The sequence below is a fragment of the Molossus molossus genome, unplaced genomic scaffold (genome assembly GCF_014108415.1).
Source record: "Molossus molossus isolate mMolMol1 unplaced genomic scaffold, mMolMol1.p scaffold_m16_p_7, whole genome shotgun sequence".
Taxonomy (NCBI): Eukaryota; Metazoa; Chordata; class Mammalia; order Chiroptera; family Molossidae; genus Molossus; species Molossus molossus.
The window spans coordinates 97923655-97946461 of NW_023425401.1; the positions used below are offsets into that span (position 1 = coordinate 97923655).

Here is a 22807-nt window from a genome sequence, read left to right on the forward strand (position 1 = left end):
CTAAGAGACCTTAGCTAAGTTATGTGACCTGCCTTAGTTTTCTCTTCTGTAAAATGGGTGCCATAGTACTTTATTCAGAGGTTTTCTGTGAGTTCAAAAATATAAATATATTTATAAAGTGATTAAGACTATGTCCTGCACATTAGCATTCAATAAGTCAATTACTACTAATAAAAATTATTAACTAATAAAAATAGTTAATAATAAATATAAGATGGAACACATTAAATACAATACCTAAAACTGGATATGAAGAGATCCCCAAAATGAGAACAACTGGTTGGGAAATTGTGCTTATAAAAATACAGGAGTGGGAATCAACAGAAACAATGCCATCAAGAAAAACAAGTGGGAATAAGAAAGAGTAGAGGAAATATCCAAAGCCTGAAACCCTGCTATGCCTTTAACATAGTTACTTCCATCTTTTCATATATAAAACCAAAAAATAAAAAAATGCTCAACTCTATGTGATCACACATTAATAATGAAGGCAATTAAGAAAGTAAGACTTCGCCATGGCCGGTTTGGTTCTGCGGTTAGAGCGTCGGCCTGAAGTCCAGAGAGACCTGGGTTCGGTTTCTGCAAGGGGCGCATACCTCAGTTGTGGTTTGTCCCCAGCCCTGGTTGGTCGTGCGGGTGGCAGCCACTCAATGTGTCCCTTTCACATCGATGTTTCTCTCTCTCTTTCTTCCTTTCTGTCTCTCTCTCTCCCCCCTCCCCTCTATCTGAACAAAAAATGGAAAAATGTCCTCAGGTGAGGATAAAAAAAAAAAAAAAGAAAAGAAAATAAGATTTCCCTCTATGTTCCTCAATTTCTACTGGTAATATCTTAAAGTCTCCAAAAATTCTATTCCTAAATATTCAGGTATAACTGGTGGTTCTGTAATATATAAGCACCCACACCATTAGATTCCCACAGTAAAAATCTCAATTTTCTAGCTATTTGGTACACACCAACTTACTTTTGAGTGAGAGGCATACTGAACAGCCAATTCAGTAATTTACTTGAGTTTTTAAGAACTTTCAAATATAATATTAGTATCACACATTTTAGAAGCTCAATAAATATATGCCAATTGAACACCAACTACTCTAGAATTGACATTTTAGTGCTGCTAATTCTCTTTAAAAAACAAAAATACTTACTTCAAAAATGTTCTCACATTTTAATTTAGGGAACAAAATGGTTAAAGATCTACTGCAGTATGTTGAATATTCAATGATGTAACTTCCCTGTTTAAGTTTTCTCTCTCTCCTCCACTCACCTTTCTGTGCCTATATTATTCTCCTTTCAAATCTTAATCTATTTGCCCAAATGATTTTAATCCCATGACACTATCTGGAGCTATAAAGGCACAGGTATAAAAATGAACTACATAAAAAGCAACTGAAATAACTTTCCATAAGATCACTTAAATTTTTCATTTGCACATGGAAAAGCTGTTTTCTACCACAGGATTTCTGGCTGGCTCTTTTTGGAGTGTTTATCACTAAATTAATTTGAAAGCTGTTGCTCTGCAGTAATATCAATAGTAGTGATAATCCTCTCCCTGAATAGATCAAACACTTCAAAGTGTAGCCCATGCACTGCGTTTTACCAGTCTATGATAAGAAAAATACAAATGCTGAGAGTAAGTATTTGGAGACGTTTATAACAACTTACGATTACCACAAATTCATGTCCGTCATCAGTGGACTATGCAGAATAAGATCTTTATCAGTGTGGTTGTTACTGAATTTAGGTGGTAAATCACATGACACAAGCTGGGAAATAGGCATGCATAATAGGGCCTTGTATTGGTCATCAACAGACTTGGGGCACAGGAAGTAGTGGGGTACAGTTTCAATTCTGGTTCTTCATCAAAGATAGTTTGCGAAAAACTTATGTAACTTTTCCGAGACTCAAATTCTTCTGTGAATATGAAGAATTTGACAAGTACTCAAAGGCTTTTTTCCCCTTTGCTAACATTCTCTGACATTGTAAAATCCTGATAAAGGATGATGCAAAGTAACATAAAAGCAAAAAAGCATAAACACCCAAAAATGGAGACTAACAAGTACCAAAAACTAAAGTACAGTATCAAGTCTCATCAAGTGTATTACTGATGCAGCACTGATTATCCTAGTCTTTCTTCTATGTTACTCCAAGGTTTTCCCTATGGAAATATACTTCAATCGGTCTTCAAAGTCAACTTTGGTAGAAAATAACTGCTACATAATGTAAAAAACAACAATACAGGAGAACAATAAGACAAATTAGCTAGCTATGATTTACCCTCCAAATATCTCTTATTCAAGCAACTTACAGGAAGCAGTAATATTAGCTTTTTAATCTTAATATATTTGTGAAACTACATTTCTGTTGTCAGGAGGAATTAAATACATTTTTGAGACAATATAAAATGTGCTAATTACTCTAAACAGAAAGGCAAAATCTTATTGGCCTTAACTTGCCTAAAGGTTACATAAAAAGTTGAAAAAGCATGCATTCCATGATGATTCCTCCTCCACACATGCCACCATAAATACCTATTCTATGAACCCAATGATAGAAAATTAATAAGCTGATACAATGAGATGAAGAAGGAAAGTAGACTAAAGATGAAAGATGAAGCATAATTTGAATAACTGCAGAAAAAGAAGGTGACTCACAAAGCTACTAACAGTAGTATGAAAAATAAAGAAAAGGACTTCTAGTCTACTGTTTGGTTGAAACATGTATGTTCAACATACTTTTCTATATTCTAGGAATATAGCATCAAATAAAAAATTACAAGCAGAAAAATTTTCTTTAAAGGTACTATTGTGTGTTATATATCAAACTAACGCTAAATGGGGTTTCTGTGAAGAAGCATTATTCATGTGAAAAATATTTTAATAGTGTTAATTTGGCAATAAACTGCTAAACTACTAAGATGGTTTATAGTCGCTAGTGTAATCACTTAATTTCTTTCACATGTGTAGTATGTTCCCACTTTTATTCCTAATGTGTCTTTTCTTTACTTTCTAATCAGACTTGCCAAGAGTTCAATTATGTCAATTGGTCTTTTCAGAGAACCAGCTCTACCGTTTATTGAAATACTACTTTTCTTCTGTTTCACTAATTTCTGCTTAATCCGTATCTTCCACTATCACCATATTTATTCTTTTTCTGGTTTCTTAACCTAGAAATAAGCTCATTTATTTTTGTTCTTTGTTTCTAACAAATGTAGTCACAGCTCTAACTTTTCCTCTTGCTGAAGACAATGAAAAAAACACTATTAAAAACTTCAAACCAACATCTTAAAAACAATAATGGTCTGCAATAGGGAAGTTCCAAGCCAATTTTTGGATTAGAGTCAAAATCCAGAGAGAAAAGTAAAAAGTCTGAGTAACAACAAATGGGGGCAAAGAGATACAAAGGGGGAAAAGGGACAGCATTCAAAGTCAAAACGAACCCTAGGGAAAATTTAGCACCCTGGAGACAAAAAGCCCTTAATGCTTGGCCTAAACAAAGACTTTCATGCTTCAAACATCCCTAATGCCAATGTATATAGGACCCAGTACAAGTCAAATCCCTAGAGGAGGGCAAATCTACTCTGGGTCTTGAAGAACTCAGAAATAATTCAATGACAACAACCAAGAAGCAGGAATAGGTAACCAAACACACAAAGAAATAAAATAACACAAACAAGGACCAGCAGAAACATACCTCACAGACCAGCTACTAGAATTATTGGACACAGATTTTAAAACAATCTTTATCTGTTTAAACAACTATATAGCAAAGTTGAAAATATCTTCAGGACATAAAATTCTATTTTAAAAATAACATATCAAGTATGAAGAAAGAACAAACACTACTTCTAGAAATGGAAAACACAAAGGCAAAATTTAAAAACTCAGCAGACTGGACCTTAAAAAAAAACATTCAAACACTAGAGGACAAATCAGAAGCTATCCATCCATGCATTAAGAAAAAGAAGATACAGTAAAAAAAAGAAACATGGAAAATAGTGAAAAGATCAGAAAAAAATTTAATCAGAGTCCCAGAAAGAAAAGAGAATAAATGCAGTATTTGAAGAGATAATAGGGTAATTTTTCACAGAACTAATGAAACCCCAAACCAAGATTCAATGAGCCCTACAAACCCTAAGCAAGGTTAAAAAAAAAAAAAAAATTGTACAAGTGGGTTTTAATTTTAGGGACTGGTTAATATTTCCACTGTGGCCTAACAGTCAGTTTTAGTGCCCACTGCACTTGTTTTTTAAAGTTTTGTACAAATTTGTTTGTACAAATGTTGTACATACAAAAACATATACATGCTTGTTAACTATGTAATTCAATTTTCCATTTTGTCTACTTTATCTGTCAAAGTCTAAAACATACAAGTTAAGAAGTCTCTCCATTATGAGTATGGATAGTTTCTCTGGGTATTGATATCAGCCCAGTATACTTCAAAGCTCTGCTGTTAACGAAATAAAGTTTCATGACTTGAGGGAAGCTTTTATTGATAAGAAAAAGACCTCTTTGCCCTTTTAAAATGTGTTTGATCTTGAATTTGATTATGAATAATATCAGCACTATTATACCTTCTTTCCTCTATTTCCATTTTCCTACTATTTCTTTTTTCATTGGTTTCATTAGTATTTTTCTTATATATGTTCCTATTCAAATAGTTCTACAAGGTTTATCAGAAAAAAGAGCTGTCCCTCATTTCCTTCCTCCCTCAAACCAGTTGCCTCTCCCTACAAATATTCCTGTTGACTCTTTAAGAAGTCTGTCATTTACTATCGTATCATTAAATAACATGCTTGTATTATTACTTCTTGATTTTTCAGTTTTAGATATCATCACATTATGCAATTTGAAGGTTTGACTTCCTTTTTTTTTTTTTAATCCTCACCCGAGGACAGTTTTTGCATTTATCTTCAGATAGAGTAGAAGGGGGAGAGGGAGGAAGGGAGAGAGAGAAACTCGACATGAGAGCGACACACTGACTGGTTGCCATTCACAGGACCCCAACAGAGGCCTGGGACAAACCGCAACCGAGGTACATGCCCTTAGGGAGAACCAAACCTGGGACTCTCTGGTATGCGGGTCAACACTCTAATCGCTGAGCCAAACCGGCCAGGGCGCAGTTTTAACTTTCTTTCAGCCAGCCTAACCATACATCCCAAGACCACTTTCCCACCTTCCATCTTTGTTTTGGTTAGGTCAACATTCATGATTACATTATTACAAAGTTCAAATGTGTATACACTTCCACCTCCAGCTGTGACAGAGTAGATGGTAACAGATTAGGCCTACTAGAATAAACAACTAGAAAACTAGACAACATGTATAAAATACATGAGACACTGAACAACAGGCAACGAACAGCAGGTCTGTGAACTTGGAGAAAAAAGAAGACAGATGAAAACCATGAGTGTCACAGCTTTTTGCTCTTCTGGAACTTACTGGATCGTGGCACTGGGTTCAACAGTCACACTGAGTGGAGGTGACAGTGATCAAAATTTGAAGAGACAAGGCAACTTAAAATTATGGGGAAAAATAACATGAAGAAGGAACTAGTTAAAAAAGAATTCCATAAAGAGTTACAGAGAGGAATCCTATGATAGCAAGTCTCTGCAGGCAGCTCATCAATGAAGAATCCCCGATAGAATCCCATGTTAATAATGAATATGAAGAGGAAATTTAAAAAGTTATCAGTCACATGTAAACTCTTTCAGAATAGAGAGAATGAGAAAATATTCCTAACTCATTTTATAAAACCAGTATTACTGATACCAAATCTAAAAATAATATAAAAGAAAACCACAAATACCCCTCATGAAACAGACACAAAAATTGTCCTGATAATAGTAGATTAAAAATACGCCCTGGCCAGTTTGACTCAGTGGTTAGAGTGTCCACCTGAAGACCAATGAGTCGCAGGTTCAATTCAGGTCAAGGGCACGTACCTCAGTTGTGGTTGGTCCTGGCCCTGGTCAGGGTCGTGAGGGAGACAACCAGTGATGTGTCTCTTTCACATCAATGTTTCTCTCTCTCTCTTCCTCCCACTCTATCTGAACAAAAATGGAAAAGTATCCCTGGGTGAGGATTAAAAAATGATAATAATACTAAATAAATAAATAAAAAGGAGTCCGGTGGGTGTGGCTCAGTGGATTGAGCCTTGTCCCTTGGACTGAGAGGCTCCAGGTTTGATTCCTGGTTGCGGGCTTAATCCCTAGTGAGGGGCATGCAGCCAATCGATGTATCTCTCTTAAATTGATGTTTCTATCTCACTCCCTTCCTCTCTTTCTAAAAAGTCAATTAAAAATATACTTAAAATAAATAAATAAGCCCTGGCTGGTTTGGCTCAGCGGTTAGAGCGTCAGCCTGCGGTCCAGAGAGACCCGGGTTCAGTTCCCGCTAAGGGCACGTACCTCGGTTGCAGTTTGTCCCCGGCCTTGGTCGGTTGTGCGGGTGGCAGCCACTCGATGTGTTCCTTTCACATCGATGTTTCTCTCTCTCTCTCTGTTCCTCTCTCTCCCTCCCACTCTACCTGAACAAAAAATGGAAAAATGTCCTCGGGTGAGGATAATAAATAAATAAATAAATAAATAAACAAACAAACAAACAAACAAACAAACAAGCAAGCAAGCCCTGGCCGGTTTGGCTCAGCAGTTAGACAGTTGGTCTGCGGTCCAGAGAGACCCGGGTTCGGTTCCCCCTAAGGGCATGTACCTCGGTTGCAGTTTGTCCCTGGCCCTGGTTAGGTTATGCGGGAGGCAGCCACTCGATGTATCCCTTTCACATAGATGTTTCTCTCTCTCTCTCTCTCTCTGTCTCTTTCTTCCTGTCTCTCCCTCCCACTCTATCTGAAACAAAAACTGGAAAAATGTCCTCGGATGAGGATTAAAATAAAATAAAATAAAATAAATAAATAAATAAACAAATAAACAAATAAATAAATAAATAAATAAATAAATAAATAAATAAATAAATAGGAGCCCTGGCCAGTTTGGTTCAGTGGATAGAGTGTCGGCACAGGGACTGAGGGTCTTGAGTTTGATTCCAGTCAGGGGCATGTAACTGGGTTGCAGGCTCGATCCCCGGCCTGATCAGGGTTGTGCTAGAGGCTACCAATTGATGTGTCTCTCTCACACTGATGTCTTTCCCTCTTTCCCATCCTTCCTTCCACTCTCTCTAAAAATAAAAATCAATGAAGAAATATCCTCGGATGAAGATTAAAAAAAATAAAACTGGTAATATATCATGATCAAATGGGATTTATTCTTGAAAGGAAAAGTTGATTTAAAAAAATCAATCAACCTACAAAATAGTCACAGAGATATAAAGTACAACATAGGGAATATAGTCAATAATATTGTAATAAATATATATAGTACTGGAAATATCAGAGGGAATACTTTGTAAAGTATATGATTATCTTACCACTATGCTATACACCTGAAACTAATATAAAATAATATTAAATGTAAACTGTAACTGAAAAACAAAATTTAAATTAAAAATGAAATAAAATTATTTTAAAAATAAATCAACCTAAATCATTACTGCTTCAACAGAATTTAGGAGAAATCACATTTGACAAAATGTAACACCCACTCAAGATAAAAACTCTCAGTAAGCAAGGAAGAAAACTTCCTCAACATGAAAAGACCACATATTAAAAACAACAACAACAACAACAACAAAAAACCCAACAGACAGCAACATACTTAATAGTAAAATACTTGATACCTTCCCACTAAGACTGGGAGCAAACGAGGACATCTGTTCTTACCACTTTTATCCAATGCTATACCGGAGGGCTTAAACAATGCAATAAGGTAAGAAAAATACTTAAAAAGCATACATGTTGGACAGGAAGAAGTAAAACTGTCTTTATTCACAGAAGACATGATCATCTATGTAAAAAGTCGTAAGGCATCTATTTAACAAAAAGCAACTGCTGTGTATAATAGCAACCAACATTTGGAAAATGAAATTTTAAAAACTATATAATGTGCCACAGCTCAAAAAATATAGTTACAAATAAATATAACAAAATATACTATATACCAAAACTATAAAACATTGTTTTACAAATCCTTAAAACTTAGAATAAAATGATAAATCTTATTCATGAGCTAGATAAATCAACATTTTTAAGATGTCATTTTTCCATCAAATTGTTCTGTTTATTCAATGCAATCTCACTAAAAACTCAGTAGACTTTTTCTACAAAATGACAAACTTATTTTAAAAACTTGGGTGGAAATGCTAAGGACTTAGACATCCAAAATAAATTCTAAAAAGAGTAACAAAGTTGAAAGATTTAAAAACTTAAGAGTAGTAATCAAGACAGTATGGTACTGATTCAAGGATATAACTGTCAGTGGGTACAATAAAGACTCTAGAAATAGATGTACACATTAATGGTTAATTAATTTTCTTCCTTTTTTTTTTGGACTATTAATTTTCAAGAGTATAAAACCATTCAACAGTGAAAAGATAGTCTTTTCTACAAATAATGCTGTAACAAAAGAATATCTGTATAAAAAAATAAATATCAACCCCTACCCATATCTAAGCCACTGTAGTATAATGTGACTACATTTCCTATTCTGTACAATTTTTTATTTCTCTACAGTTAATAACTGTGTTTTGTCTTATATCTCCATATATTCATTACTAATTCAACAATCAAATCTCCTCCAAATGCTTAAGTGGCCTCACAAGACATTTCTCTTTGAAAACAGCAAGTATTGCCCTGGCTGGTTTGGCTCAGCGGTTGGAGCGTCAGCCTGCAGACCAGAGAGTTCCAGGTTCAGTTCCCACTAGGGGCACGTACCAAAGAAAAACAAAACAAAAAAACAAAATAGCAAGTATTCTTTATCTGGGGAACAGCTGTCATCTTTCTCCATTTCCCAAGAATACCACTGCTTCTCTCCTGTGTTTGGTCACCTCTTTCCTTCATCCCATGTATTGTTCTCTCTTCTTCATTCCTTCATGTTGGTGGGGCATATTCTCCAGTAGGTTCCCCAGAGAGATTGAATGAAAGGTAAAAAACTTTTTGAGAACTTTCAGGTCTGAAAATGTCTTTTTGTGTACCATTTTCACATACTTAATTAACACTTGAATAGATACGGAGTTCTAGGATGAAAAAAATTTCCTTCATAAGCGTCATCTAGTTTTAAGACTGTGTGTTAATATAAGCACTGAGGTTGGTCTCTAGAGACACAAACTTGCTGGTACCTAAGACAGGCAAAAATACATATGCTCAGAGTGTTCTGCACACTCTCTGGCAAAGCTAAGCCAGGTCTCAGACTTCAAGACTCTGTGTGTGGCCTACACTGTCTCCCTTCCATGACCCACTCCAGCCATGAGACACTATAAGCAAGTTCTGGTAGAAACCAAGGAGAGGTTCTAGAAGCTGTGGTTACACAAAGTCAACAACAACAAAAAACAAAAACAAAAAAGTTACTCCTGGTCTGTTAAACAATTACTACCTCAAAAAAAAAAAAAAAAAAAAAATAGTAACTGCCTCAGCTAAACATTATAACTTGGAGACCCAAAAGAAGGTTTTATAGTATTTCTTTAATCTGGATTTTTTTTTTTTTCTATAAATGTTGGAGAGCACTGGAGCTCATCTTTAGACAATCTCTCAACTTTTTTATTGAACCTCTCCCTCTTATGATCTCATCAAGTATCATTATTTTATAAATAACATTCTGTATGTTGATAATTTCCGAATTTATTTCTCCATACCAGAAACAAACTTGAATATTCCCGTCTATTCAACATCTTCCTTTGTAGTCTTATGTATTTCTCTCTCAGGAGCCGTTAGAACTTTGTCTTTATTCTAGATACTATAAAATCTCACAATTGTATAAATAGTTGTTGATCTTTTTCAGTCATCTTTTTTAAAATATGTTTTTACTGATTTTTTAGAGACAGAAGGGAGAGATAGAAACATCGATGTAAGAGAGACATCGATCAGCTGCCTCCTGCATGCCCCCTACTGGGGATCGAGCCCACAACCCAGACATGTGCCCTGAACGGGAATCTAACCAGGACCTCTCAGTCCATGGGACAATCCACTGAGCCACACTGGCCTGGCTTCAGTCATCTTGCTTTATACTCACAGAGCCCTTATAACAACAACTGCTTTTCATCATGAGAAATTTTCTTAGTTCACTGCTTCTGAAACTTCTCTTAGCAGAGATTAGAACCAACAGATCTATCTTTTATATTGCTTGAGTTTTCTTTCATGCTTTCTATATTTTTATTTTCTTGCACTATATCCTGCAAAGAAAATACTCAGCACAATCGTCCAACTTACTAATTTGTTCTTGAAATTTGTACATTCTGTTCTTCAGCCCATCTATAACAGTGTTCATTTTCAAGGTTTCTAATATGCTTTTTTATGTTCTTTTAGATGAATATGTCATTCCCTCTTACCTCTCTGAGAAGTACCAGTGACACTTTTAAAAGTTTCTGTTTGCTTACTTATGTTAGTTTCTTCCATTTACTGAATTTTGTGCTTCTCTTTCACAATGTTGGTTTTCCTAAAATATCTGTTGATTCTTGGTTGTTGTACATGTTTACATGTAAGAATTCTGTCAACCAGTGTATAAATGCTATTTCTGTTTACTGCAAGATGAAAAAAACAGGATGCTCTTTTATGATTGTACAGAGGATAGACTGCTGGACAGGGTATGTCAGTAGTCCATCTTTTGAGAATAGGAGGTCCAAGTTCCTCCAGGGTACTTCTAGGTACCTTAAGGCTCTGACCCAAATTTATAATCATTGTTTCAACTACAGAGCATCTGACTCTGCTATGTGGTGTAAAAGTGGAGCTGGACCGATACGCTGCTCCAACACCATATTCAAATAACCACACTGATATTTTTCCTAGGATCTTGAAGCACCACTATTCTTACCTTTTTTTCAGCAGTTTCTCCTGAGTATGTTTTTTGAGCTAGTGCTTCTTTACTGAAAGTGATCCCAATGGCCTTCTGTCTTTCATATTCCTCACACTTTCTGGTCCTCCCAGAAAGGCACCCTTTATTGATAACTAGCTTTGCTAAAGTTAGTTTTGTTTTAATCTTTAATTTTTAAATATTTTTCTCCACTTTCTAAGGCTTTGAGATGATTCTAGGTAACCCTTTAACATTGAAGTGAATTTTTTTACCATTTCCTCAAATAACTGATTTCTGTCTAATGACAATTTAACAACTGGTCTTTTTATTAAGACTCTACTTCATAACACGACAAGGGGAAGAGAGAAAGAGACAAACTTCATGAAGTCATAACATTCATAAGCCTTAGAGTCTTGGGCTATCCTGAAAGTTACCACTTTTAACAAAATAATTCAATATGATTATCATATGAAATGACCAGGAATCAATTTTTAAAATATGATTGAATATTTTTAAATCCATTACCACAAATTTATTATAAATTTTAACTAAAGCTAATGTTAAGGTTTTCATTTACCTTTCCATTCACGTTCACATTCTAAAATTCTATTAACCATTAAAAAAATTAAATTAAATACCTTAAAAATACATTACAAATATCTATTACATGTTATATATAATATATAAAAACTGTATTAACATATAAGTAGATCTGCTTTTCATTCATGTAATGTACATTACATGCCCACTATATTTTTTAAAAAACTAGACAATGTACTGCCTTCTAAAATAAAACTTTTCTGGTAAGTAAAATGAAAAATAAAATTTTTTTTTAATAATCTAGGTATCTAAAACACATTTATGCTTTCTCAAAATCTGGTAGTAACAAACATAAGAGCTCTTTCAAATGGGAAAAACAAAAAACAAATAGGAAAAAACGTTTAAATCATACAGACATTAAAGAGAAGAGAAAAAACAGATAACTGCATGGAGCCCTAAGGTCACAAATAAAGTCCTTCAAAATAGAAATGCAGTGATCCTCCTCACCCTAATAGGTCATTCACTATACTTCAATTGGTGGACCATCTTATTAAAACAACAAAACTCTTGCCCTGGCTGGTTTAGCTCAGCAGTTAGAGCATCGGCCCTAGGACTGAAGGGTCAGGGTTCGATTCCTGGTCAAGGGCATGTACCTGGGTTACAAGTTCAATCCCCATTCCTGGTTGGGGTTGTGTGGGAGGCAACCAATTGATGTGTCTCTCTCATATCGATGTTTCTCTCTCCTTCCCTTCCTCCCTCTCTGTAAAAATCAATAAAATCTCTCTGTAAAAATCAATAAAAACATATCCTCAGGTGAGGATTAACAACAACTAAAGCAAAAAAAAACAGAAAATATTTAAAATCATACATTTTTTTTTAAGGCATTAGAAGAGACTCAAAAGATACATTTGAATCTCAAACCTATTACCCACTAGTTGATGCCCATGAACAAGTTTCTTCAAAGGCACAGTTTCTTTAAATGTACAACAGGGATAGCATTATCAGCCTAGAATTGTTGTAAGGACTCAAGAAATGAATAACTATTACGTCCCGGACCAGAATTTCTGTCACTTTAACCCATGACTTATTTTTGTAAACATCAAAACTGCCCTGGCCGGTTTGGCTCAGCAGTTACAGCATCGGCCCGCAGACCAGAGTCTCCCGGGTTCGGTTCCTGCTAAGGGCACGTGCTTTGGTTGCAGTTTGTCCCCGGTCCTGGTTGGGATCGTGGGGTCGTGCGGGTATCAACCACTCGATGTGTCTCTCTCACATCGATGTTTCTCTCTCTCTCTTCCTCCCTCTCTCCTTCCTGCTCTATCTGAAAATAAACGTAAAAATGTCCTCGGGTGAGGATTAAAAAATAAATAAAAAGACTTTTCTCCTATTTGTACTAGAAAATTAAAGTGAATCCCTCACAGATGTAATATTGAATTCGTTTTTCCAATTTACACCATCCTATCTAAATTCTCTTAAGCAGCCAAACTAAAGGCCAACTGAAAGGTTATGTGGCTTTACCAAGGTTATATACTTAGTTAACAAAAGCCAAGAATCAACTTACTCATACACATGTACACAAGGTTATTTTGGAGTCTTTACCTTTCTACATGCAGGACAAAGTCCATTTTCATCAGTGCGAATTCGATGCCAACAAAATCGGCAAATCTGGTAGCCACAGGTGCAAGGGAAAAAATTGATATCATCTATCTCCAAGGGCTCCATGCAAAGAGGACATTCCACAGGGTCTTCCTTCGCATCAGGACTGCGAGACATCTTCACGTTTATTAAACAGCAGCAAAAGTTTATAATAATTTAAGGGAGAAAGAAGTTCAGCACTGAGAATTAAAATGTAGAACTTCAAAGACCTGCATGAGAAGAAACAAAATATACTGTTTACTACTGGAATAAATAACATTATCAAAAAAAACAATAATCATTTTATTAAAAATTTAAAAAATATTAATCAGATCAGTTCTATCATCTCAGAATAGATTTCAGAATAGAATCCTGAAATTTTTTGTATGTCAAGATAAAATGCCTGGCATTATTAACACTTTGGATTTAATAGATAAACAAAACAACTTCCTTTTCTCTAGATAAAACATTTAGTACTAACCTAATACTAATCATGGCACATTTTAGGGGAGTAATATACAGAAGTATCTTCAGCCTTAACACACACTGTGGACTGTCTTGTCTTTGACCTTAAAGCTAGTGATTCTTAATGCTGCCATATAACTAAAGAAGTATGATATTTTCTAAAATATATCATAGTTTACAAAATAAGCCTAATGGAAAAAAAAGGGGGTTCAGTCATATAAAATTATATGTTAATAATATCAAACCCTTACCACAGAAAACAAAGGCCAGAGTTTTTTTGTTTGTTTTTATTTTTTTCCCAATTCTCACCTGAGAACATTTTTTTTCTAATTATCTTCAGATAAGAGTGGAAAAGAAGGAGAAAGAGAAAGGGACGTGAGAGGGACACATTGGCTAGTTGCCCCCTGCATGACCCCGACCAGGGCTGGGTATGAACCACAACTGAGGTATAAACCCTTGACCAGAATCAAATTCGTGACTCATTGGTCCGTGGGCTGATGCACTAACCACTGAGTCAAACTGGCCAGGACAAAGGCTCGAGTTTTTTAAAATGCTATATAATCTAACTGTTTACAGTTAAATATGTATAATATGCCACTGAAAACTTCTCGGCATTAACACGCATTAAACAAAACAAAAATTAAATAATGTATCTTTTTTACATTATTACAGAGTTCAAAATTTTTAATTAGTTTTTCTTTATTGATTTTTAGAGAGAGATGAAGGGAGAGGGGGAAAGGGAGAGAGAGGGAAACATCGATGAGAGAGAACATCGATTGGCCACCTCCTGCATGTCCCCCATTGGGTATAGATCCCACAACCTGGGCATGTGCCCTGACCAGTAATTGAACCGGTGACCTCTTGGTGCATGGGTTGGTCAATGCTCAACCACTGAGCTACACTGGCTGGGCCAGAGTTGAAAAAAAAAAATGTTTTTTTCTTATGCTCACCTGAGGACATTTTTCCATTTTTATTCAGATAGAGTGGGGGGGGGGGGGGGTATCGACGTGAAAGGGACACATTGAGTGGCTGCTCCCCACACGACCCCAACCAGGGCCAGGGACAAATCGCAACCAAGATACATGCCCTTGACCAGAACCAAACCTGTGACTCATTGGTCCGCAGGCCAATGCTCTAACTAACCACTGAGCCGAACCAGCCAGGGCCAGAGTTGAAATTTTTTAAGTAACAATTTAGGTTAAAGTCGCTGTTAAAACAGGATGGATAGGCTCCAAAATTCCCTATCAAAACAGATTGGTTATTTTTACATAATTTGACAAAATGATTCTAAAGTTGACATAAAAGAATAAATGCATGAGAACTGCTTTAAAACTTCGGGGGGGAGGGGGCGGGAATATGGGGAGTTGTGCAATCAGATATTGAACTGTACTACAAAGCTACAATAATTTAAATAATTTTATATTGGAACAAATATAGACAAATGATCAAAGAAACTAAATTTAAAAATCTAGAAAAAGAACCATAATTTTATGAGATTTAATATTTGATAAAAGTGACATTACAAATCAATATGTCTAGGATGGGCCAATTAATAAGCAGTAATAGGATTCTGGTCTATCCACTTTAAGAAAAAACAGTATATATCTATGTCACACTGCCATCAAAATAAATCCCAAAAGATCTGAAGAAATATACATCGAAATAAACTATTAAAGTGTTAGGGAAAAAAAAATAGAATTTTTCAAATCTTGGGATACAGAAGGTCTTCCTAAGCAAAAAGAGAAATTCAGAAGCCCTAAAAGATATAATCAACTTAGCAACATGGGAAAAAGAAACATAAACAAAATGAAAAGCAAGCAAGAGTAAAGGATATATTCATACTATGAAGAGTTCGTGTCCGGAATATATAAAGAAATCCTATAAAGCAATTTTAGAAAGGCAAATAAGTCAAAAGAATAAATGAGAACAGCATATGAGTACTTCACAGAAGAATCACAAATGATTACAACATATGAAAGGGTGATCAACATTTTTAGTTTGTAAACAGTGAGATAGCATGTTTCCCCACCGGCCTGTCAAAGAAGTTAGTCTCCCCACAAAGTAGAATGATCACTGATTTATGTTTCTCTTCGTAAAGAGGAAATGGGAGCACAAAGAGTACCCTGCTGTAAGTTGCACAGCTATTAGGTGGTAGAGCCTGGATTTGTTCCAGGAAGTCAGCCCCAGAATCTGTGCTCTTAACCACTTCCTTATATCACCTAAGAATCTGTCCTACATACTCACACATGTGTACCAAGTACTCTGCTATGTTTTACAGCACTGTTCACACAAGCACAAAACTGCAAACCATCAGCTGGGAAATCACTGCGTAAATAATGATATAGCCATAAGGCAGATGTGTGTGTGTTGAATCAGAAGATGTCTATTACATAGTGTTTTTTACTTTTTAAAAGTAAGTTGGAGCCCTGGCCGGTTTGGCTCAGCGGTTAGAGCATCGGCCTGCGGTCTGGAGAGACCCGGGTTTGGTTCTGCTAAGGGCACGTACCTCGGTTGCAGTTTGTCCCCTGCCCTGGTTGGTTGTGCGGGTGGCGACCACTCGATGTGTCCCTTTCACATCGATGTTTCTCTCTCTCTGTTCCTCTCTCTCCCTCCCACTCTATCTGAACAAAGAATGGAAAAATGTCCTCGGGTGAGGATGATAAAAAAAAAAAAAAAAGTAAGTTGGAGACTAATATATTTGATTTATTTTCCTAAAAAAAAATAAAGTACATGAAAGGTTATACACTAAAGTGTTACCATATCACAAAAGACAAAATGGAGAAAAGTAGACTACTAATTTATTTTTTAAAAATCCATATTATCTGAATCGTTACAACAAACATTATTTTTTTTTTTTGGTATGTGCTTCTAGCGGGAACCGAACCCAGGACTCCCTGATCCGCAGGCCGATGCTCCAACCGCTGAGCCAAACTGGCCAGGGCCAAACATTATTTTTGCAATTCAAATGGCCAACTTAAAAAAAAAGGGAAATTACTTTCATCTCATTTAGAAAAATTAAATGTGACTTTTGTTATTAACAGAAAAATGAAATAAAATATCTTTTTATAATTATTTCAATATAAGAATTAAAAAGAAAAGTGGTACATGTATTTATAAATAATTCAGGCATCTTGGTCTCAGTTTTGTCACTATCAGTTTCCTCATATGAGCCAATCTAATAGCTCCCCCAACTTGAATATCCAAAAACTGTACCTGTAGAAAATACAGTCTTAAACACTGGTTCCACCAACAGGAAACTAAATTAAACTAAACTAAACTAAACTAATTGAGAGTTATTATCTATACTTCTAATATACTTTTGATTATAAGATTTTATTTCCACAACCACAGCTTACTAGGGTTTTAAGTGAAGTAATTTATGGGATGCTGGAAAGGAAACAATATGCAGGGTTTATGAACTGAAAATCTTCTTAGATTACTGTAAATTAAAAATGACATATTGAGGTTTTGCTTTTTAATTGCTCTTTTAATTTTAAGAACCTTTGGGAGAGGGAGAGAGGAAAACAAAAAAAAGACAAACCTAACAAGAAATCCCTTAAGATAGTTAATACAAAACCAGGTACATTTTGTACACTTCTAGCACCATGGAGAGATGCCATGCAAGCCAGTGGCCAAATGTAATCAAACAACTGGTAAAATGCAGAATGGAAGTCTGATGTGGTAAAACACTGGAATACCAGGTAAAAGAGCTGACTAATGTGATAGAACACTAAAATACCAGGTAAAAGATCTAACTTCTGACCTGGCCGGTATCACTCAGCAGTAAGAGCGTCGCCCATAGACCAGAGTCCTGGGTTTGATTCCAGCCAAGGGCACGTACCTTGCTTGCAGTTCGGCCCCGGCCTGGTTGGGTCGTGTGGGTGGCAACCAGTCGATGTGTCTCTCTCTTATCGATGTTTCTCTCACTCTCTCTTCCTCCTTCTTTCCCTCCAGCTCTATCTGAAGATTAATGTAAAAAACATATATCCTCGGGTGAGGATAAAAAAAAAAAAATAGCTGAATTCTGCCTCATCTCTTCGACTAGGTAGCTGTAGGATTTTGGATAAAACTCAAAAGCTCTAGGACTTAAGTTACTCATCTGAAAAAAAGTAAGAGACACAAAATTTAATGGAATTTCAAGTACAGAGAAATTTCTTTTATGTAACCCCACTGAACTAAGCTTTTAAAATAAACTGACATAAACTCTCTCCCCTCTAAACATCTTGGCCAGGATTTTCTCTTAGGAAAGAATAATTTTTATTTCATAAGCCAGTTAACTAATATTAAAATAAAAATAAAACAATGAGCTGAAACAGTAAGATTTATAAGGGTACAAGACACAGAAATAAAAGATGTTTTTAAATGGAAAAAAGGGTAATAAAGTCAATGACTTTCTGGATGAGGTGTGAGGGATATAGCACAGAAGTGATCAATTTTCAATTCGGCAATTAATTTTGCAAAAAAAAAAAAAAAAGTCCATTTTCACATATACGATCTAATCCTTACAGTGACTTGGTAAAAATGTACTATTCCCTTATAAAAGACAAAACTGAGGCCAAAGGGTGACCCAGCCTTTAAGTAAGCATTAAAGACACAAATCAACAGTAAGACAGTCAGTCAACTTAAAAACCTATGCCCTTTCCAACATGGTAAAGATAGAAATGATGATAACTGAAGTCATTACTGCATATTCTTGGGTATAAAGTGCAAATGTTCAAAATTTTAAAAATTACATTACTTTTTCAAAAACTTAAATTCTACAGGAAATTTCTACCTCATTGCCTGAGTTTTTACTCTCTATATCATCTGCAACTAATACCATAACAGTATAGATTCTGACACACATAATAATGAATGTTCCTGAATCACCAAAAATCTCACATACCATGTAGTAAGTGCACAAAATAAAAATCACATACTCAAAATCATGCTCAAAAATTCCATATCACTCATAAAGAGCAAATACATGGCTTTTGCTTAGGGCACTATTCAAAAAATATGTATAAAAAAAAAACACTAGAAAATGTAAAGTACTGCAGCGCCATATAAAACAGTTTGGTGGTTTCTCAAAAAGTTATATACAGAATTAGTGTATGATCTAGCAATTCCACTTCCAGATAGACAGAAGGAATTAAAAGCAGAGACTCTTAACAGATACCTGTATATCAATATTCATAACAGGTTTATTCCCAATAACCGAAGATAGAAACAACCCAAGTGTCTGTCAACAGATGAATGGATAAACAAAACGTAATATATACATACAATAAAATATTATTCAGCCATAAAAAGAATGAAATTCTGTTACATGCTACAATGTGGATGAGCCTTGAAAACATTATTCTAAATAAAGTAAGTCTGTCACAAAAAAACAAATATCATCATGATTCCACTGATAGTGCAGTATCTAGAAAAGGCAAGTTCACTGACACAAAAAGTAGAAGTTAGCAAGGCCTGGAGTCAAGAGAATGAGAAGTTATTATTTAATGGTTACTTAACAATAATTAGTCTTTTAAAGGAAGAGGGGGTTTGAAAAAATGGAGGGGCACTAAGCACACTTAAACCTCTCTTTATCAAGAAAGCTAACTGGTTGTTCTAACTGTACCTAGTACACCAATAACATTTATTTATTACTCTATGTGAACAGGTTCTAACTGTATTAGTAAAGTTAGACAGTTGGCCAGTTAAGGATTTTGCCTTTCTAACAGTTCTTTTTTAATTGTTTTTTTGTTTTTTTTTTTATCCTCACCCGAGGACATTTTCCCACTTTTTATTCAGATAGAGCAGGAGGGAGAGAGAGAGAAACATCGACATGAAAGGGACACATCGAGTGGCCGCCACCCGCACGACCCAACTAGGGCCGGGGACAAACTGCAGCCAAGGTACGTGCCCTTAGTGGGAACTGAACCCGGGTCTCTCCAGACCGCAGGCCGACGCTCTAACTGCTGAGCCAAACCGGCCAGGGCAACAGTTCTTTTTTTAATCTTCATTCAGTGATTCAATAGTTATCAAGCTTTTACTGTTTCAAATTATAGTCTAGGTCTTTGGGATACATTAGTTGACCATAATAGGTAAAAATCTAAGCCCTGTTGCCTAACTTTTAATTGGGAGATCTAAACAATAATCATAATAAATCAGTAAATAAAATAATATGATAGAAGGTGATATACTTTTGATTATAAGAGTTTAAGATTATAAGATATGAAGAAAGAAGGTACCAGAGATGGGACTGCAATTTCAATAGGCCAGTTGGAGTTGGTTTCATGAAAAGTTAACATTTAAAGGAGGTACTTGAATAAGCCATGTAAATATCTGTGAAAAGAACCGACCAGGCATGAAGAAGTCAGTATACAGGCTCCACAGAGGAGATATACCTGAAGTGTTTGAAGAACAGCAAATTCAGAGTGGCTAGAAGAGAATAAGTAGGGAGAAGAACAATCTGACATAAGGACAGAGATGTGAGGGTACAGGATCTTGTAAGGATTCCTCATAGGCCATTAGAACAACTTTGGCTTTCTTTATGAAATAAAGGAAGAGGACCAGAGAGTTTCAAACAGAGAGATGGCATAGATTTGACTTATATTATTAAAAGATCTCTCTCTGTTCCACTTCCAGCATAAGAGTATGAGGAGTTCCATGAACCCACTCCCCAGAAAAACTGGTAAAAATTACTTAAAACCAATCATTTCAAGTATCTGGAAATGATCTTAAAGGCCTAAGGCAAACAAACAAACAAACAAACAAACAAAATATTTATTCAAGAAAATCTACTAAAATTCAGGAAAAAACAGCAAGACTATATGGTATTTGAACCAAAACCTGTTAGTTCCCTCTCTCCTTCCCTCCCACTCTCAGCTCAGTGAAACTGAAATTCCACTCCAGATTGGTACATCAGAAACACAGAATGCCCTTTCACTACAGCTACCTCAGAAAGCTATCTTGCCAGGAGGGGCAGAACATCAGCATTTCTCATCCTGCCCAAAGCTACCTGATGCTAACGCTAAATTCCAGGTAAGTGCAGCCAATAGGTGGGGGCTCCCCTCTTCCACCCAACTGCCACTGGTGGGAAAGAAACCTTGCTGCTGCATGTTGAATACTAGGTCCAAGGCTGTCTTCCACCCAAATACTTTGTAAAGCAGAGCTCCTACACCAGGAAAGGCAAAACAAGATTTGAGGCTACTGTATACCACTCCAAGAAGTGCTCAGTTACTAAACTGGGAATATCTGACATGAAAAGTGCACCACTCTCCCCACTATCCAACTCCAGAACCAGAACCAGAGATTTTGGCAGGTAGGTGAAGCAGACTTTAAAAACAGATAGCTCTGAATCTCTTCCAAAGGAAAACTTCATATGCAACAGAAAGTGAATTTCAGGCCTAAAGGCAATCTCAAAACCAAGAAGCTTGTGATGAATGGCAACTGAGAGATTTAGATACAGGCTATATGGTAAACCAGCTAGTTTGCAGGAAACAACGAGGAGAACCAGGGAAATAAGACAGCTAGGATGAGCCCTCCTACAGTCAGAACAAAGTTCAAAGTCTGACATCAAGAATTATCCCTTCAAGGGAGCTCCAATTTTTTTTGGATCAAGCTGAGAAGAAATTTGTGTCCTAGGGCATTGTTGACAGCAAGGAAGAAGTCAGCTGGCAATTAACATCTGGGTGTGGTCAAGGAAGAGAGGCCTGCCAAAAATACTGTCATCCCAGGGTGCATGTGGGCATATCTACATCTGCACGCCCCAGGAACAACACCAGATGGGTAACACTGCAAGAGGGGAACAGACTTCACTAAAATAATCTACCCAGTCACTTAACAAATAAGCAAATAACAATAACAAGCGCTGGGAGGGGTGGAAGGAGACCACTACCCACATTTGCTACCTAAAATAAAATGCCCAGTTTCCAACCAGAAATTACAAGCCACGCAAAGAAACAGGAAAGTATAACCCATGTACACCAGGAAGAAAGCAGGCAACAGAAACTGCCTGTAAGAGCCACCAGATGTTGGATTTACAGACAAAGACTTCAAAGGAACCATTTTAAGTATGCTCAAAGAACTAAAGGAAACCATGATTAAAGTAGTAAAGGAATGTATAATGAAAATGTCACATCAAATAGAGAATTTTAATAAAAAGTTAGATATTTCTTTTTAAAAAAATAACCAAATGGAAATTCTGGAGTTGGGAAGTACAACAATTGAAATAAAGTCACTAGAGGGGCTCAACAGTATGTTTCAACTAGAAAAAAATGAACTAGTGAAACAGATGGTGGCAGATCAAGAGAGATTATGCAGTCCAAAGACAGGAAAAAAGAGTAAAGAAAAACGAACCAAGCTTCAGAAATGTAAAACACCATAAAATGCATCAACATACACATAATGGGAATACAAGAAGAAAAAGTATTAAAAGAAATAATGGCGGTATAAAAATTAACAACTACAGCTACACAAAATACTTAAATCTCACAAACATAATGTTGAACAAAGAAATCATGAAGAAGAATATAACTGTAGTATTATAAATTCCAACAAATAGAAGAAAACTATATTTTAGGGATGCAGAGAAAATGACAAATATCAGGATAGTGAATTCCTGTAGGTGAAAGGGAAAGGCTTATGAACCGAAAGTACATTGGGAGTTAAGGGGGTATTCTAAGGTACTTGAAATGTTCTATTTTTTCTTTTTTAATTTTTTTCAAAGCATTGCCACGACCAAACCCACCTGACTCTCTCAACTAGCTGAAATGATCTATTTTATTTCATAGACACATGGTGGCAGAGCTGAATCAAAACCAGGTGTTTTCCAAAGCCAAGGTCTAATCATGGGAATAGCTACAGTAACCCATGCCCTATGACAATCTGTACCCCAAACTAGAAGTCAACAAGGAAAAGTTCCCCAAACCTCCTGAACCAGTCTACTCTAAAATTTCGACCTCAATCCAATACCCAATAAATACACTGGGCAACAATGGGCAAAAAAATCCTCATATTCCCATCCGTCCATGCACCATTCTAGCTCTCCACTTCCTGTAACATCTCTTCCAACTCAGAACCAAGGACTGAGAAGTTGATTCACACCTGGAGAAAAATAAAATTAAAAAACAGGGCAGGTGAGAGAGCCCTTGGGGAAAGCTCTGGAATGGCTGCAGAAACTGAGGAAAAAACAGAGGAAGTGACAACTAGAGATAGGTATAGGTACTCATCTCAACTGGGATGGCCTCAGGACCCCAGGATCTGCCTGGGACCAGAAAGTATTCCTTTCCCAGTCTGTTCAGATCTAA

At 36.0% G+C, this 22807-nt stretch overlaps 1 protein-coding gene across 3 annotated transcripts in view; it reads right to left on the minus strand.

Moving 5' to 3' along the window:
• The window catches only part of CNOT4 (CCR4-NOT transcription complex subunit 4), a 147828-nt gene that overhangs the window by 64159 nt on the left and 60862 nt on the right, over window positions 1-22807 (minus strand). For all 3 annotated transcript variants that reach the window (XM_036246161.1, XM_036246163.1, XM_036246162.1), the window contains exon 2: window positions 13029-13294. In XM_036246161.1, the coding sequence (XP_036102054.1) occupies window positions 13029-13202 (174 nt within the window). In that variant the 5' untranslated portion in view covers window positions 13203-13294. The remainder of the gene's footprint in view (window positions 1-13028; window positions 13295-22807) is intronic.